The sequence below is a fragment of the Schistocerca cancellata genome, chromosome 3 (assembly GCF_023864275.1).
Source record: "Schistocerca cancellata isolate TAMUIC-IGC-003103 chromosome 3, iqSchCanc2.1, whole genome shotgun sequence".
Lineage (NCBI taxonomy): Eukaryota > Metazoa > Arthropoda > Insecta > Orthoptera > Acrididae > Schistocerca > Schistocerca cancellata.
In genome coordinates this window covers 397,491,600-397,511,623 of record NC_064628.1, presented here as the reverse complement: position 1 = coordinate 397,511,623, position 20,024 = coordinate 397,491,600, and the positions used below count along the sequence as shown (strand labels likewise).

General features: G+C 42.6%; 1 protein-coding gene across 1 annotated transcript in view; it reads left to right on the top strand.

Annotated features, from left to right (window-relative positions):
* LOC126175131 (uncharacterized) overlaps window positions 1-20,024 on the top strand; it is a 63,370-nt gene that overhangs the window by 22,646 nt on the left and 20,700 nt on the right. Inside the window, exon 5 of the mRNA XM_049921684.1 lies at window positions 14,805-15,117. Within this exon, the coding sequence (XP_049777641.1) occupies window positions 14,805-15,117 (313 nt within the window). The remainder of the gene's footprint in view (window positions 1-14,804; window positions 15,118-20,024) is intronic.

The following is a 20,024-nucleotide window of genomic DNA, read 5'->3' as shown; positions in this document are numbered from 1 at the left end:
GGGTACTTACTTCCGCCCTTTCTTGTTACATTCACAAATGGTGTGTGTGAAAAATTGCTGTAGGTAAATCTCCATATAACATCTAATTTCTCTACTTTTCTCATCGTGATTATTTCGTGAGACATATGTGGGAGGTGGTGATATGTCGGCTGACTGATCTTAAAAAGTAAACTCGAGATTTCAACATAAACCCTGTTCGTGATGCACAACACCTCTATTGTAACATGTGCCAATGGATTCTATCGAGCATCTGCATAAAGCTTTCCCACCGTGTGAACAATCTTGTGACAACCATACCACTCTTCTTTGGATGCTAGGAGATTCCAGTGGCACCAGAGGCATCACAGCTTTTGCCATTGCTGCTGCAACTTCACCGCAGTTTAGGGCAGTGGCCTAAAGGATGTTGACCGTGGCCGACGCAGTTTCTAGCTGTTGCTGGACAGCAGCCAGTTCCCTATCTCTGCACACAACAAACACAGTGCCTATCAATTTCCTACTGTTTTAAAAACTATATGAAATCACAAATATATGTACAAATCAGTGCAAGTCACAGAGGTTGCATAGATTAACTAAATAAATTGGCACTAGCACTTACAGGAGTGGAAAACTAAGCTACAATTAACTCAGTCTACACGAATGATTGAAAAAATACACAATTGTTTGCGGTAAAATAAATAGCACTATTAAAAACAAATAAATACACAGCTACAGTTCAATTTTACTCAGTAGTACTTCAGAAAATTACTAATAAATTGATGTATAGAAACTATATGCTGCTGCTCTTGGACTATGTGCTGTTCTATGACTGGAGCTCTACTGTTGTTGAACATTGTTTACATTTGTGTAATATGGTCTTGCTGGAGACTATCTCCACTATAGGAATCATCATGGATTCTGCAAATAACAATGTTGTGAAACCCAGACTGCTGTGTTGTTTCACAAGACCCGGAAGGCATTATATACTTACAGCCAGGTCAAAGCTGTAATCTTCAACTTCCATAAGGTATTCAGTACAGTCCACACTGTTGTCTAGTGAACAAAATAAGAGCTTACAGAGTGTAGACAATCTCTGTTATTGGATTGAAGAGTTCCTAGCAAATAGAATACAGCACTGACAGCCCAAGTTCAGGATTTTGTTCAAAAACTGAATGCTGCTAGATTTACTATTAGAACAGTATCTGCTATAAGTGAGGGTCCAACTCAAAAAGTAGTCTCCTTTGCTTATTTTATTCACTTCTGGCATACATCATTATATTCTGGGATAACTCTTCTCTTTCACAAAGGATATTTTTGGCTCAGAAATGCGCAGTTTAGGCAATATGTCCTGTAAGTTCGCGAACCTCTTGTCGACCCGTGTTCAGGAATATGGGAATTTTGACACTGACCTCTCAATATTTATTTTCTTTAACACTTAGCGTGCTGCCGACGTAATATTACATCTTCAGAATGAAACAGAATTGTGTGGCCGATATAATATTATGTCTTGGCAGTTACAATGTTTCTCTGTGGATTCAAATGTATATTTACGACTCCTGCGAAGTCTAAGTGGTCTGCAGGCTTCATAGTTTCAACTGCGAGCACTTGATAGAAGCATCGAACTCGGTGGAATACTTTGTGTTTATGAGAGACTTTGTTATTGTATCTTACTTCGTAGACATTGTCTGGCATTGGCAGCCTCTCAGTTTCATTTGTTTTGAGTGTTTTCGTGTTGATTTTCTTTTCGATATGTGCAGTGAACAGGATAAACGTTTGGAGCAAATGATTTATGAAGTTGTTGACGAGTTCCTGCATATGGCGAAATAGGGCTGTCTGATGATGATTCGGATTATACATCATCTGAAAATAGCGGTAAGTCAAGATTTGTTTCAGATTTAGTCACTGCAGATGGTTCTTTTATTAGCTTCCCAGAATTTTATATTATGAATTATGCTCCTGCAAGTACTTCAAGTAATGAATCATATCATGTTTTGCCTTCTACATCTGCGAATACTCACAGTAGAAAAAGAAGTAGAAGTGACTGATGGTGGCTGGACAGATGTTGACAAAATTCCTGACATAGCTGTATACACAGGACCTCAAGGATTGGTACAGAATGTATCTATTAAAGAATAAGTGGATTCTTCAGATATATTCTTCTATTTCTTCAACAATACTCTCATAACAACAATGGAACAGACAAATTGTTATGCCAGGCAAAAACTTGCTAAGCTGTGGTCTGACAATAATCTTCTGCCTAATTCTAGGTGCAAACAGTGGAAAACTGTAACAATTGCAGATATGAAAAAAATCCTTGCTATTTTGCTGCATATGGCAATAACTGAGAGGCCAGACATGAAGAGCCACTGGAGTACTGATCCTGTCGTCAGCTGTAATTTTTGTCCCACTGTTTTGTCAAGAGATAGATTTATAAACATTTTATCTATGTTTCACCTCAATGATAACACAAAGGCAAAAAAGAAAGGTGAACCAGGTTTTGATGCACTTCATAAAGTTAGACCTCTCCATAATTCATTGAGAGAGAAATTCCAAAACTTTTACATTACATATGTAGTATTGTGGACAGTTGGGAATGTGAGTCTCACAGGAAGCATGCAAGGGATAAGTCCCTGCAGTCGCGCTATTCATCTGTGTCCTCGGTGGCTCAGATGGATAGAGCATCTGCCATGTAAGCAGGAGATCCCGGGTTCGAGTCCCGATCGGGGCACACATTTTCAACTGTCCACTTCGAGGTATATCAACAACACCTGTCGGCAGTTGAGGGTTTCAGTTAGTCACCATTTATTTCAGGGAAAAGCTGCATGGTCATCAACAGTATTCTGTTCTTCGAGAACAGTTACTGTTTTCACACAGTAATAACAGTCGGAGGAATTTGTCCCTACAGAGAAAGAGTAGGCTTGGCTTCAAGGTTTATATGGGCAATAAACCAAACAAATATGGTTTGAAGCTGTACATTGTGGCTGAATCAAGACCAGGATATATCTGGAATTTTGATGTATACCATGGAAGAGGTGAGACAGTAGACGATAGTGCTTCTAACGTTGTGAAGCGTTTGACCAATAAGCTTTAAAATAGGCACGAGTTATTCTTGCCTGTCGTAAGAGGCAACTAAAAGGAGTCTCACACCTTTCGGCCTTTATGTGATGATCCCCTGTAGGGTTTGATCACCATTTTTCAAAATTTTCTTGAAGAGCGAGCCAATAGGGGAAGGGCACCTTACATGGTGCATTATGTCCAACGTGCATTGAGATCTTTAGCCCACTTTCTTGTCGTGACATTACAGTCCCACTCATCCTCCATCTCTTGAGCAAGGACACCTTCCTGGGTGCGTTTTCCTCCACCCACTATGCAGTGTTGTTTTCTTCGCCGACGATGGCCGTGGAATTCTTTGCACCTCGTATCCAGCACGGTATCCAGTCTGTTGTGGTGGGGCCGCCATGTACCCTGTTGGTTGTAGCCCCCTGACTACAAAGGGATCACTGGGCTGTTGCCTGCGCCATTAACTCCCCATGTATGGCAAGGAGTAGGTGTACATCACCCTGGGGCATTGGGACTCCCAGCAATGGCCATCCTGCCAGGTGGCCTTTGCTGCAGCTGGGTGGCACCCGTGGGGAGGACCCCTGGTTGGAGTGGATAGCATCAGGGTGGATGACACGTGATGAAGCGTACCACATCATCACTTGCTGGTGATCAAATGCCAGCAGTCTCTAAGTGTTCCAAGTCTCGGTACAATGCAAGGAAGTATGATCGTAAATCATTCCCCTCCCTGGCCCCAACAAGGGAGGAACGCCAAGCTAAAGATGGTAGCAAATCTTATTCACCCAGGTACCTCGTATGTACGAGAGCTGATGGGGACTCCTTGGCTCAATGAAGCCTCAGTTTTTTGTAGAGCATTTAGAGGAGAAGTTTGGAGAGGTGGAGGGCTTGTCCAAAATATGATCAGGGTCAGTCTTGATAAAAACGGCATCCTCTGCCCAGTCCAGGGCATTATTTGTTTGTGACAAGCTGGGGGATGTTTCCGTTACCATCATGCCTCACAAGAGATAAATATGGTCCAGGGTATTGTATTCCACAGGGACCTTCTTTTGCAGTCTTATGACGAGCTGCGCGCCAACTTAGAGCGACAAGGAGTTCATTGCGTCTGGTGCGTACATAGGGGTCTGAGGGATAATCAGGTTGCCACCGGTGCCTTCATCTTGGCCTTCGAGGATGACGCATTACCCGAGAAAGTCAAGGTGATAGTCTACTGCTGTGATGTCAAGCCATATATCCCTCCCCCATTGCGGCGCTTTAAGTGCTGCAAGTTCGGCCATATGTCTTCCCGCTGTACTTCCAGCATCACATGTCGAGATGTCCATCCAATCCCAATACTCCATGTACCCCGCCTCCTATCTGTGTCAGCTGCAGAGACCATGCTCAGCAGACTGCAGGATTTTACAGTGAGAAAGGAAAATCTTCTTCGACTCCTCTCGTCAGACCCTCAGACGTAGTGGATATAGCCTGTTCTGGTGGTAGCAGGTGTTCCTGAGGCGCAGACTGCCTCATTGAGTGTTTCATGCCTTCTCAGTGTCACAGTCATGTCATTCTCCAGTGGAATTGCAGTGATTTTTTTCCTCCACCTGGCTGAGCCACAGCAACTGTTAAGCTTTATACCTCCTTTCTGCATTTCCCTCCAGGAAATATGGTTCCCGGCAATGCAGACTCCTGCCCTTTGCGGCTACAGGGATATTACAAGAACCATAGTGAATATAATAATGTGTCAGGTGATGTTTGCATTTATGTCCTGAACTCGGTATGTAGTGAACCTGTGTCCCTTCAAACTCCTCTTGAAGCCGTGGCTGTCAGGATATGTACAACACAGGAAACAACTGTCTGCAACGTATATCCAGATGGTGTGGTACCCCTGAACATATTGGCTGCACTGTTTGATCAACTCCGTAAACCTTTCCTACTTTTGGGAGATTTTAACACCTATAACCCCCTTGTGGGGTAGCACACATCGTGGCAGAGATGTCGAAAATTTACTGTCCCAATTCGACCTCTGCCTCTTAAATACTGGGGCCGCCACACATTTCTGTGTGGCTCTTGGTAGTTACTTGACCATCGATTTATCAATTTGCAGCTGAGGACTTCTCCCATCTATCCACTGGAGAGCACATGACGACCTGGGTGGTAGTGACCACTTCCCCATCTTCCTGTTACACTCCCGGCGTCTTGCTCACAGATGCCTACCCAGATGGACTTTAAACAAGGCAGACTGTGTTGACTTCACCTCTGCTGTCACTGCTGAATCTCCCCCACATGGTGCCATCAATGTTGTGATTGAGCAGGTCACTACAATGATCATTTTTGCGGCGAAAAACTTGATCCCTCCTTCTATAGGGTACCCCCAGCAAAAGACAGTCCCTTGGTGGTCGCCGGAAGTCGCTGAAGCAATTAAAGAGCATTGACAAGATCTGCAGCAACCTAAGCAGCACCCTTCCTTAGAACAGCTAATAGCCTTTAAGCGGCTCCGTGCACACGTTCACCTGCTTATAAAATGACGGAAATAGGAATGTTGGGAGAGGTACATGTCGACCATTGGGTGCCATGTCACCTTCCCAAGATCAGACGTCTTTTTGGGTACTAGAACTGAACAGGTGTCCCTGGCATTAACATCAATGGTGTGCTCTCTACCAATGCAAACGCGATTGCCAAGCACTTCACTGAGCACTATGCTTGAGCCTCTGCGTCGGAGAACTACCCCCCCCCCCCCCCCCCCCAGCCTTTTGCACCCTCAAACAGTGGATGGAAAGGAAAGTCCTCTCATTCAGTACTCGCCTGTGTGAACCCTCTAACGCTCCATTTACAGAGTGGGAGCTCCTCAGCACCCTTGCACATTGCTCCGACACAGCTCCTGAGCCGGATCGGATCCACAGTCAGATGATTAATAAACATCTCGTCTGATTACAAGCAACATCTCCTTGTCATCTTCAACTGAATCTGGTGCGATGGCGTCTTTCCATAGCAAAGGCAGGAGAGAACCATCATTCCGGTGCTAAAACCTGGTAAAAATCTACCTGATGTGGATAGCTATCGGCCCATCAGCCTCACCAATGTTCTCTGTAAGGTGCTGGGACGTATGGTGTGTCGGCGGTTGAGTTGGGTCCTGGAGTTACGTGACCTACTGACTCCATGGCAGGGCAGCTTCTCCCAGGGTCACATTACCAATTATAATCTTGTGTCCCTTGAGTCTGTCATCTGAACAGCCTTTTCCTGATGCCAACACCTGGTTGCCATCTGTTTGACTTATGTAAAGCACACGACACGACCTGGCGCCATCATATCCTTGCCACATTGTATGAGTGGGGTTTCCGGGGCCTACTCCCGATTTTTATCCGAAACTTCCTGTCGCTTGGTACGTTCCGTGTCCTTTCAGTGCCTTCCATATTCCCCTCGTATTCACGAGAATGGCATAGTCCCCTCGTATTCAGGAGAATGGCATTCTGCAGGGCTCCGTATTGAGTGTATCTCTATTTTTAGTGGCCATTATGGGCCTAACACCAGCTGTTGGGCCGTCAGTCTCCCCTTCTCTGTATGCGGATCACTTCTTCATTACATATTGCTCCGCCAGTACTGGTGTTGCTGAGTGGTGCCTACAGGGAGCGATTCACATGCCGCAGTCATGGGCTCTTGCCCACGGCTTCCAGTTTTCAGCCATGAAGTCATGTGTCGTGCACTTACGGCACCATTGTACCATTCATCCGGAACCGGAACTTTATCTTAATGACGATCCGCTCACTGTAGTGGAGACGTATCGATTCTTAGGTCTGGTTTTCGACGGCCGATTGACTTGGCTACCTCACCTTCATCAGCTTAAGCGGGAGTGCTGGCAGCACCTCATTGCTCTCCGCTGCCTGAACAACACCAACTGGGGTGCAGATCGCTCTACGCTGCTGCAGCTCTACAGAGTTCTTGTTCAATCCCGCCTTGACTATGGGAGTCTGGTTTATGGTTTGGCGGCGCCCTCAGTGTTGCATTTACTCGACCCAGTGCACCACTGTGATATTCGCCTAGCGACGGGAACTTTTAGAAACAGTCCGGTGACCAGTGTCTCGGTGGAGGCCGGAGCCCCTCCATTGCGGATCCAACATGCACAACTGCTCACCAATTATGTTGCACACGTTAGTAGTTCTCCTGAGCATCCGAATTACCGTCTCCTTTTCGCACCTGCGGCAGTTCATCTTCCGCATTGGCTGCCCAGATCACGGCTCACGATTGAGTTTGGCCTTCTTCTGAACTGGAGTCCTTCCCTTTACCACCTCTACTTGAGGTCCATTTATGCACACCTCCATGGTCTACACCTCGGCCGAAGCTTCATCTGGACCTTTTTGCATGGCTCTAAGAACTCCGTTAACCCCACTGCTCTCCGCAGTCACGTCCTCTTGATTCTTGATGTGTTCCAGGTCTCTGAAGTTGTTTACACCAATGGCTCAATGGCTGATGGTAATGTTGGCTTCGCCAATGTTCACAGAGGCCATATTGAACAGCATTCCTTGCCCACTGGCTGCAGTGTATTCACTGCAGAGCTGTGGCCATATCTCGTGCACTTCAGTACGTCCGTTCCTGTTCTGGTGAGTTGTTTCTTCTCTGTTTTGACTCTCTGAGCAGCTTACGAGATATCGACCAGTGCTACCCTCGCCATCCTTTAGTGGTGAACTTCCAGAAGTCCGTCTCTGCCCAGGAACGCTCCAGTCATTCATTGGTGTTTGTATGGACCCCAGAACATGTCGGAATCCCAGGCAATGAACTTGCTGACAGGCTGGCCAAACAAGCTACGTGGAAACCACTCCTGGAGATGGGCATGTCTGAAACTGACCCATGTTCTGTCTTACACCTCAAGGTTTCTCGGCTTTGGGAGATAGAGTGGCATAACAGTATGCACAACGAACTGTGTGTCATTAAGGAGACTGTGAATGTGTGTAAGTCTTCCATGAGGGCTTCTCGCAGGGAATCAGTTGTCCTTTGTCGACTCTGCATTGGCCATACGTGGCTCACACGTGGTTATCTCCTCCGTCACGATGACCCACCTCAGTGTCACTGTGGCTCCCAAATGACAGTCGTCCACCTCTTGCTGGACTGCCCACTTTTAGCCGCTCTGCGGCTGACTTTTAACTTTCCCAGGTCCCTACCTTTGGTGTTGGGTGATAATGCCTCAACGGCAGCTTTAGTTTTATGTTTTATTCGTGAAGGTGGGTTTTATCATTTTATTTGAGTTTTAGCACATGTCCTTTGTCCCTGTGTGTCCTCCACCCTAGGGCTTTTAGGGTGGAGGTTTTAATATGTTGCAGAGTGGATGGCTTCTCCTTTTTTATTCTCATGGTCAGCCAGCCATGGTAATCTGCTTTCTTCTCTTTAATCTCTTCTCCCTGTTTCTTGCATCTCTTTGTGGTTTTCTTGGCCTGTTTTGTCCATTGTAGTGTTTATTGTCCTTCTATTGTTCTTCTGGATCTTCCTGTCTCCTATTATTGTGCCGTACATCATCTTTGTTTTCTTATTTCCCTTGGGTAATTGTTCTACTGGGAACAAGGGACTGATGACCTCACAGTTTGGTCCCTCCCCCCCTTCCCCCGCCCCCATCCCACCCTTTTAAACCAACCAATAAGCTTCTGGGTAAACGGCACACTGTGTATGTTGATCGTTTCTACACAAATGTTCAATCAGCTGAAGGTAATACTGGTCTTGTTGGGGGCAGTGATGAAAAACAGGAAGGACTTCCAAAACTGCTAAAAGAGATCAAAGCTGAAAAAAGGAGAACAGGTCTTCCGTTGCAAAGGGAATGTGCTCGCCTTGTGCTGGAAAGGTAAGAGATATCTGGATGATCAGCACAAGGCACACAGGTAAACTGCAGAGTGTCAGAACAAGAAGAGCAATGGAGGAACTGAAACCTGCAGCAATTGTTGACTACAGTAAAAAAAAAAAAAAAAAAAAAAAAAAAAAGCTGGCTTGGACCTATTTGATCAGTGACTATCGTATGGGGCTCTAGATCACAAGACTGTGAAGTGGTGGAGGAAACTAGCTGTACATTGCATAATAATGGCAGTACCAAATGCCTCCATACTGCATAACATAATCAAAAAGAAAAAAAAGAACTTGCCACTTCTCAGTCTATTCTAGAAGTATGTGCAGGATTGGTGTTGTTTGCTGGGGATTCGACAGAGTGCTTTCCACGTGGATCATCAAAATTAGCACAACTCTCAGAAAAGCAGTTCCCTAATCATGTCAACATTCCAGTAGGGAAGAAAAAAGGGCAATGGAGGTGTGTGGTGTGTAGCGAAAAGGAGAAATGTTCAACATCATCCTGGAAGAAAGGACACTTCATATGAGTGCACTGAATGTAATGTTGGGTTGTGTATCCCCCCTGCTTGAAAGTTTATCACACTGTTGTCCACTATGAATGCTAAATCGTGTACTTAACTTATGCTTATTGTTGTTTTTCTTTATTTCAAATGTTTTGTAAATATTTTTAGAGGGTAATAACATGTTTCATTGTATATAACAGTACTGTAATTCTTTTTCAATTTTTTTCCAGTGGTAAATATCACTGACTTGAAATTTCATTGGTCCCTTCAAATTTTAAATTATTGACCCCAGAATTCCAAGAATTAGCAGCTTTCACTCAGTTAATGCTAGGCAAAAATCAAATCTGCAGTTGGATCACACCTTCCTTGACTCTTGTGCAGAAAGGCATGCAGCATTCTGTAACATCCATTACAGGTTCATTTACCAGGTGTGAAAGCATCACACAGATGTTCATCCAACTGGAGTGGCAAATGCTACTGGAGAGTCATTGTGCATCACGGTGTGGTTTACTATTAAAATTCCGAGAACTTGCATTCCGTGAAGAATCAGTTGATATGTTGCTTCCTCCTACATATATCTCATCTAACAGAAAGATCATGAAGGTAAAACCAGAGAGATTAAAATTCATACACAGGTATTTGCAATGGGTCAAACTGGTCAAGTTCGAGGAGGATGAGAATTTGTTGTGAGAAAGTTATATATATTAATTGAAAAAAGTAAAATGTGAGATTCATCGGTATAATGTTAGTGGAAAGCCTGAGCCATGTACAGCAGATAAAGTTCAGTAACTGGTGAAACATATGAAGCCAATAGATTCGAATGAAACACAGGGAAACAATGGAAGGCAATCTGCTGTGACACAGCCATATGTGAGCTGGATTTCAGCATATAGGTAGAAAGATTAGAGTTCACAATTCCATTGAGATTAAGGAAATTAGAAATTCTGCACTAGGTCTGTTGAACAAGGATGGGGGATGGAACCGCAACCTTCTTATGAGGGCAGTGCAGTAAGTATCTGTGCTTGAAGGCAGATGGCACTGCCAACACCAGTTGGTGTTTGCATTTTATGCTGCAATCTTTTAGACACCACATATTAAAATGACTGTGATTCACAGGTCAGTTTGGATTTAAAGCCATTCCACTAAGTTGTGCTATGTATTTTTGCCAGTTGGAGAAAGTGCAATATTGTTTGGTGTTTAATATTTTTGGTTTTGTATGGGAAAAGTATGACAAGATAAAAGCGAAATTGAATGCTTTTATGGCTACCCTTCACTGTCAGCGACAAGAGTTAAACATCATTTCAACAAATTTAACTGTGGCCTCATTATCAGTTTTTGATGAGGATTGTCTAGGACACTTGGCAGATGTACCTGCTGAAGAAATCAGTAATGTAATCCAAAACATGATTCTCACTGATTATCGAATGAAAGTGTACAAAATAGAAGTGGCCATAGATGTGTTGATATATTATGTGACTGGGTGCTGATAAAACAAATCACTGAGTATTGGGTTCTGTGATTGCTGACAACAAGCAGGCGCAGCTTTCAACTGCAGAGCTTTGTTTGCAGCAATTTGAGTGACATCTGCAGGACTTTTGTGTTAAGTTGTCACTGTCATAGTAGCTGTATTCCACATTTATTGTCCAAATCAAGCAACAATCAAAGCAGTTGTTAGCTTCATGTGAATCTGCCTTAAAGAAGGTGAAGACTATCCCTTCAGGCAGAAAAATTATGGTGATATTTTTTGGGATGTGAAGAGTGTCGTACATAGACTTTTTAGAAAAAGGAAAAACTACCATTGTTCAAGGCTAGAATGAGACACTGGACAGCTTAGAAAAAAAAGTGTTTCACTTTGACATTGTGCTAACACATTGGTCTCAAGTTGTTGCCACAAAACTGCATGAATTGTGTTGTGAAATGTTGGCACATCCACCCCATCTCCCACAGTCATCTGACCTGGGTCCTTATGACTTTCTCTTCTTCTTCTTCTTCTTCCCAAACATAAAAGAATGCCTTGCAGGTAAAAAAGTTGTGCTCAGATGAAGTGGTCATCATTGAGAGAGAGGCGCCTTTTGATTAGCTTGACAATTACAAATTTTTGGAAGTGTTAAAAAAGTAGATGGCCATTGGCAAAGTGTAGACCCTTAAACAGGGACTGTATTGAAAAACAATTTGTTTTGGAAAAAATGACGCCTTCACTCTTGTCCTGGGTTCTTACAGAACCAGATTCTGTCTGAACACAAAGCTGAAGGCAGCTGGCAGGAATAATGTTGTGTGTAAATTCTAAACAAGAACCTGGGAAGCATAACAAGAATCTGTGAGGACGTCTACACTAGTGTTGCGTTGCTGTACATCCCCCATATGGTACTGATCCCACTTTACTAAAGCAGTTGTTGTGCAACTATCATTGAGATGTACTAAGTATTACAAGCAATATGTGGCCTGCACTGTTGGAGAAGTTGTGTCTCACTGCAGTTTGATATGAAGTAGCAGCCAGAAAAGAGAAAACTAAAGCAACTCTATCATAAATTGTTCATTTAGTTACCAGAAAGCACTTTCACAATTGAAGGCAAAAAGGAATTTCACTAATAAATGCAAAGAACTCGTAGCTAATGGTACTAGAAATGTGGTATGCTAGATCCCAGCTCATTGAAATTTGGATCATACTAGGAAGACTCCCCTGTGGCCCCACAGATGAATGGAATAGCTCCAAGTCACTCAACTGAGTCTACCAATAGCAGGCATTGTCTGTGGGGGGAGGGGGGGGGGTGTTAAAACTGAGTTTTCGAAAACTTAGTTTTACAAGTTGCACTTTGTATTTTTTATTATGTTTGGTTTTGCTCTTCAAATGAACAAGGGTATCATCTGAAGATGCACTTTAAACTTGGCTGACAGTGGCTAGGATTGCCTTTACAGTTGGCTGACAGCTCTAAAGATTAATTTGCCTGTACTATAGTACTTAAACTTATGTTTAAAGTGCAGTAGTAAATGATGACATTGACGGCGCCAAAAATGAAAGTGACAGTCAGTTTCATCTATGGTGCTGTCAGTGTCATCATTTACTACTGTACTTTAAACATAAGTTTAAGTACTAAGGTACAGCCAAATTAATTTTCAGAGCTGTCAGCCAATTGTAAAGGCTAGATAACACTGTCAGCCAACTATAAACTGCATCTTCTGACGATGCCTTTGTTCATTTGAAGAGCAAATCTGGTCATAATGAAAAATGCAAATTGCGACTTGCGGCTGTTTTTGAAAACTCAACTGATTCTGTTCCAGTATCAAAGGAGTAGGACTAATGACCAGAGGTGGCCTTTCAGTGTGGAGTCTATTCAGTGGAATAAGGGTCAGAGCAGACCTGGAGGACTTAGCAAAACCTATGATCAGTGCACACGCGAAATTGACAAGTTCTGTTTTGCAGTTGTTAAGTATTTGTAATGTTTATATTTTGTCTGTAGTTAAGATGTGTACATATATAGGGTGGTCCATTGATAATGACTGGGCCAAATATCTCATGAAATAAGCGTCAAATGAAAAAACTACAAAGAACAAAGCTTGTCTAGCCTGAAGGGGAAAACCAGATGGCGCTATGGTTGGTCCGCTAGATGGTGCTGCCATAGGTCAAACGGATGTCAACAGCATTTTTTTAAATAGGAACCCCCATTTTTTAATTACATATTCATGTTGTACGTAAAGAAATATGAATGTTTTAGTTGGACCACTTTATTTGCTTTGTGATAGATGGTGTTGTAATAGTCACAAACATATGGCTCACAATTTTAGACGAACAGTTGGTAACAGGCAGGGTTTCTAAATTAAAATATAGAACATAGGTATGTTTGAACATTTTATTTCCGCTGTTCCAATGTGATACATGTACCTTTGTGAACTTATCACTTCTGAGAACGCATGCTGTTGCAGCGTGATTACCTGAAAATACCACATTAATGCAATAAATGCTCAAAATGATGTCCGTCAATCTCAGTGCATTTGGTAATACATGTAACGACATTCCTCTCAACAGCGAGTAGTTCGCCTTCCGTAATGCCCGCACATGCATTGACAATGCGCTGACGCATATTGTCAGGCTTTGTCGGTGGATCACGATAGCAACTATCATTCAACTTTCCCCACAGAAAGAAATCTGGGCATGTCAGATCGGGTGAACGTGCGGGCCATGGTATGGCGCTTCGACGACCAATCCACCTGCCATGAAATATGCTATTCAGTACCGCTTCAACCGCATGCGAGCTGTGTGCCAGACATCCATCATGTTGGAGGTACATTGCCATTCTGTCATGCAGTGAAACATCTTTTTGTAACATCAGTAGAATATTATGTAGGAAATCAGCATACATTGCACCATTTAGATTGCCATCGATAAAATAAGGGCCAGTTATCCTTCCTCCCATAATGCTGAACCATACATTAACCCGCCTAGGTCGCTGATGTTCCACGTGTCGCAGCCATCGTGGATTTTCCATTGCCCAATAGTGCATATTATGCCAGTTTACGTTACCGCTGTTGGTGAATGACGCTTTGTTGCTAAATAGAACGCGTGCAAAAAATCTGTCATCGTCCCGTGATTTCTATTGTGCCAAGTGGCAGAACTGTTCACAACGTTCCAAGTCGTCACCATGCAATTCCTGGTGCATAGAATTATGGCACGGGTGCAGTTGATGTTGATGTAGCATTCTCAACATCGATGTTTTTGAGATTCCCGATTCTTGCGCAATTTGTCTGCTACTGATGTGTGGATTACTTGGTCATCATCATTTGTTGCAGATTGTGGTTGACGTTTCACATGTGGCTAACACTTCCTGTTTCCTTAAATAACATAACTATCCAGCGAATGGTCCTGGCTGTTGGATGATGTCGTCCAGGGTACTGAGCATCATACATAGCACACGCCTGTTGGGCATTTTGATCACAATAGCCATACATCAACACAATATTGACCTTTTCTGCAATTGGTAAACGGTCCATTTTAACACGGGTAATGTATCACGAAGCAAATACCGTCCGCACTGTCGGAATGTTATGTGATACCACGTACTTATACGTTTGTGATTATTACAGCGCTATCTATCACAAAGCGAAAAAAGTGGTCCAACTAAAACACTGATATTTCTTTACGTACTACACGAATATGTAATAAAAAATGGGGGTTCCTATTTAAATAAACCGGTTGATATCCATTCGACCTATGGCAGCGCCATCTAGCAGGCCAACCATAGTGCCATCTGGTTTCCCCCTTCAAGCTAGACGAGTTTCGTTCTTTGTAGTTTTTTCGCTTGTTGCTTATTTCGTGAGCTATTTAGCCCGGTCACTGTCAATGGACCATCCTGTATATTGCTTTTGGTAGGATACATAAATGTAAATGTAGCCTCATTCACAGTAAAGGAAATTGTGCACATGTGCAAGGAGTGTTACCAACATTTGTGCTCCATTTGTAATCTGATGCAGGACGCCCTGAACAAAGCCGGTGGCGTTTTGTTTCTGGAGAATGACCAGCGCCTGGTAACGAGTCGCATTGAGCCACTCCTGCAGGCAGCCCTGAAGGGCGGCGCTGTCTTGAGCTGGGCCACGCACCACGCCACTTCTTCGCTCACACATCCCAAGATGTTTGACTACTTTCGCACGACTGCAGAAAACTTCCTGTTCCTGCGCATGGTGGAGATGAGTAGGCTGCTGCTGTACAACACGGCGGAAGTGCACAGGGAGCTGATGCTGCCGTGGGTGCAGTGTGCCCTAACACAGGACTGCATTCACCCAATTGGTAAGCATGTCACAGGGTTAATCCTTCTGCACAAAACTGATGTTGCCCCTGTTGCATTTTTACTTCTAACATTGTCTGCAGCTGTGGAAAATCTGTTATTTTATGAGCTGCACCTCTCACTGAGACATCCTGCTTAATTTAAGCTCTGAAGTTGACTTTTTTTCTTATAATTGTTTAATTATATTATGGTGTTTAAAAGTGTGATCCCCTGCTGTTATGGTCTTCAGTTCGAAGATCGGTTTGATGCAGCTCTCCACATTAGCCTTCATCTGCAAGTGTCCACAAAGCAGCAGTACATTTAAAGGAAAGATATTTACATCATTGTCAAAGATATTAACTGATCTATTTGGCAAAAACTGGTAGATTTAAATTTACAGATTTTTATGTTAAATCTTCAAAATTATTCTAAACATATAAGATATAACTAACTATGTTTGAAATAATGAATTTTAATGGTTACAGTTTTATATGAGAGCATTTAAATTTATAAAATGAAATTACCAATACCCCACAGTGTTGAAGAATTCTGGATATGTCTCAGTCTTGATTACATCATACAGTCTACTGATACAATCTTCAGCGTTCTTCAGTAATGCCACATTTCAAAAGCTGCTGTCCTCATTTTGTTTGCACTGTTCAGCATTTACCTTTCACAATGATATAAGTTGCATTTTAGGCAAATACTTTCAGCAAACACTTCCTAAAACTTAAATTCATTTTAGAGGCCAACATATTGTTCATTTTCAGGAAATATTTTCTAGTTGTTGCCAGTCTGAATGTTATATCCTCTTTACTTATTGATTTCATCCATCATAAACAATGTTTTTTGAAAGCAGCAACTGTGTCGATAATGATTTAAATAGTAACGTACTGCTCCAGTTATGATTTTCAGGCGTGACATCTTTCAAGAATTTATTCCTGTTTTAGTGCTGTAGTAGTTTACTTAGCTACTGAGTATTGTGTTTTATTTGAATCATTCTTTACTTCTATTAGTGTCAGTTATTTTTCTCCCCAGATAGTAAAACTGGTTTATTACTGTCAGTTTCTCGTTTCCTAATCAGATTTCTGAAGCATTGACTGATTTAATTTGACTATGCTGCATATCCTTATTTTATTTTTCTTGATTTTAAGCTTATAACATCTTTTCATGACATTATCTGTTACATTTAAGTGATCTTTTAAGTTATTTGCCTTCTGTGGTAGAACTAGAAAGCCTTCGACAAAAGTTCAAGTTTTTATTTCTTCTCCTGATGCCATAACTCTTTTTCTACATTTATTCCACTATACGAACTGAATAACATGTGGAATAAGCCACAAGTCCATCTAACTCCCTTCTCAGTTTCTGCCTCCTTATCACGTCCTTTTACTTATACAAATGTGGTCTGAATTCCATACAATTTGTAGGTAACTTTTGCACTCTGTATTTTACACTGCTACCTTCAAAATTTCAAATATTGTGTTCTAGGCAACACTTTCAAAAGTTTTCTCTAAATCTGCCTCACTGATATGTGATGTGGTGGAACCACAACACACAAAATTAATTACTGTACAATCTCATGGTATGTAGTGATTAGTATAATCAGTTCATGGGTTGTCAGCATTAGTGCATGATAAAAGTATAAATGGATTTTTCATGTGGGATGCAGGACATCATAGGAGACAGGGGAGCTGGCATTTAAATCTTTCCAATTTTCTCACTTGTGGAGCATTCAGTAGAAAGTTAGTGCTGAGTGCTGATGTAGGATTCAAGCCTGGAACCCTGTCTTTGGCAGACAGTGCTGTTACCAACTGGTCTCTAAAAGTTTCAAAGCAGTGCACACACAATTGCGGAGTGAAAGATTCATTCTGTTTGAGAACACCCAGATACAAGTGTCCAGTTTGTTTACAAAGAAGAGAATGAGGGTTCTCTAATCTAAATTGACGGAAGTCTGTAGAGGTCAGTCGACTTCAGCCCACTCATGTTTTCTGTCTGTTTGCTGCCAGTCTCTGTGATCTAATTCAGAACTTTGCATATGTAGTCGTTCTGAAGTGAGTGTTGTGCTTTGTTGCACATTAATACATCTGTTGATGAGTGACAAAGTGGTTCCTGGGCCATCACTGGCAGTGCTGGACACACTTTCCACTCACCTGAGTAAGGAAAGTGATAGTACTTTACAGAGTGGGGCAAGAAAATGAATGTTGTGAGTGAGAGAGCAAAAGTAGAGATTTGTCCCACCTTCTCTTGGCTGATAGGGCTACATAGAAGCAAGCTTCAGTACTGTGAAAAGAATTCAGAAATCTTACAAAGATAATTCTGGGAAACCACGATAAATATCTGTCAAAAACAAGTACATTCAATTCAAATTATTCAGTTTGGAAGTGCTTTGAAGCAGCCTCCCCCTGTGTCTGAATTACTTCAGAGTTGTAACTTTGTTTCTGTGTGTAAAATTACCATTACTGATTGCAGGAATTCCTGGTTCTGTTTCCCTTGCATGGAGTCTTCTGAAACCACATGTGCAGTTGTGTAGGTTAGTGTCTCAGGTATTATAACGCAATCCAAATGTTTACTCTGATGGGCAGTCAATTATGAGTGATAAACCAAAAATAATTTCCTGTGATCCATTACATGACGACAACAGAAAAAGCAATGGCTATTACTGCCACAATGCGAGTTTTACTTTGGCTCTTTTTAATTTTGAATTGTTCATGGGAAATGATTTGGGATTAGTAGCAACAAACACCATTATTCCACATGAAACCATCAATTTCAGACTATGTGCTGAAAGTCGCTGGGCAGAGCTCGCTTCATCTTCTCCCTGCACCCCCCTCATAATTCTATTTTCTTCTTGTGAACAGCCTGTGTGTACTCTGCAAGCCACCATAAGGTGCATGGCAGAGGATAGCTTATGCCACTATTAGTTATTTCCTTCCCTGTTCTACTCGCAAATAGAGCAAGGGAAAAACAGCAGTATGTATGCCTTCTTATGATCCCTAGTTTTTCTTATCTTGTCTTTGCGGTCCTCATATGAAATGTATGTTGGTGCCAGTGAAATCATTTTGCAATCAGCTGCAAATGCTGTTCTCCAAATTTTCTCAGTAGTGTTTCACAGAAAGAACTCATATTTCCTCCAGAATTCCCATTTGAGTTCACAAAGCAGTTCCGTAATACGTGATGATTGAACCTGCTGATTACAAATGTAGCAATTTGCCTCCAAATTGTGTTGATGTCTTGCTCGAACTTGACTTGTTTGGGATCCAAAATAATTGAGCAGTACTCAAGAATGGGTTACATTACTGTTCTATACACTGTCTCCTTCACAGGTGAATTGTACTTCCCTAAAATTCTCCAAATAAACCAAAGTCAACCATTCACCTTACCTACTTCTGTCCTTATGTGCTCATTCCATTTATATCACTTTGCGGTCCTACACTTGGATACTCAATCAGTTTGACTGTCTCAAGCAGCACACCACTAATAGTGTATTCAAAGATTACAGGATTGTTTTTCCTGTTCGTCTGTATTGACTTACATTTTTCCACATTTAGAACAAGCTGCCGTTCACCACACAAAATAAAAAATCTGTCTGAGACATCCTGTACCCTTCGACACTCACTCAACAATGATACTTTCCAATATACTACAGCATCATCAGTGAACATTTGCATAGTGGTGCTCATTATATCCGTCAAATCAGTTGTACGTATAGAAAAGAAGAGTGGTCCTATCAAACGTCCCTGCTTCACAGTATTTAAGCATCACCAAGGGATATAGCTTATTTCATGAACAAGATGCTAGAAGAAGTAGAAAACATTTAACGGTTTATCACTCAGTAGTTCATATACAAGTATGTCCAAAATACGTAATTATAAAATTTCTGAAACTAAGGATATACATGTGCATTTTCAACTTTTCGCAGTGTAATGAATAGTCCATTAAACTTCAGACGTGCAGACGCGCAAACAATATTTCTTTCACTGATATTTCGGCTGCGTATCATCCAGCCATTCTCAGAGTGAGTCGCAGGACTGACAAGGTGCCAAGTGCGGCCTTATATCCTCCACCACAGCTCTACGTGCCTGCGAGTTACAGACGCTGGTGGGCAGTAAAGAGATACGCTTACACATGTGCCACCTGTGGCAAAGGCATATGGACGTTCGATTCGCTTATTGATGTATGTTCGGTGGTGATGACATAACGATGACTTCTCTGCAGTTGAATTATTCCAAGAGCTGGATTCCATGCTTTGTCCAAATTAAAACCATTATCTCTATTTATTATTGTTAAATCTTCAAATTTAATACATATTTCAGACAACACTGAGTAAGTTGACCTGTATACAAGTCGGCATTCAATTAAACACTGAGTCTCAGTCTAGCAGCCACTGCTCAGCTGGCCGCTTAGGTGGCGCAGCTGCTGCATGGCTGGCAGACAGCGCCGCACGTAGAGGATGTGCGTACTTGCGCGGCGGCACTTTGAATAATCGGCGAGTCACAACACTTTTCCTCCCTTTGAAATTGTTGCACTGGTCTTGATGGAGGTGTCCTGGAGATGGCTAACGTCCATAGGCGTTGTTTGACTCGCCGTAAAGTCTCGAGGAGGAGGCTTCCCGTACGGACGGAAGTGTCCCCGATGATAACGGGTCTTGATGACAGGAGACGTAGGGGTCGAATCTGCTGGGGCCCCATGCACCAATCTGCCCATTGCAGCAAGTCCAGTTGATCTGACAGGAGACGTGGGCGATGTGTCGGTGTCCGTTGGAGGAGGAGGCGAGTAGATTTGCTCTGACAGAGGATGGTCATCCGGTTCCTGCATGGGCACATCTCCTGGTGGCGTCCGTTCTTGTGCTGGCATCACGATGACGGTGAGAGGGCTGCGTTGTGAGTATTGAGAGATGCCAAGATCCCGAGCATCAGGTAGAGCCAAAGGT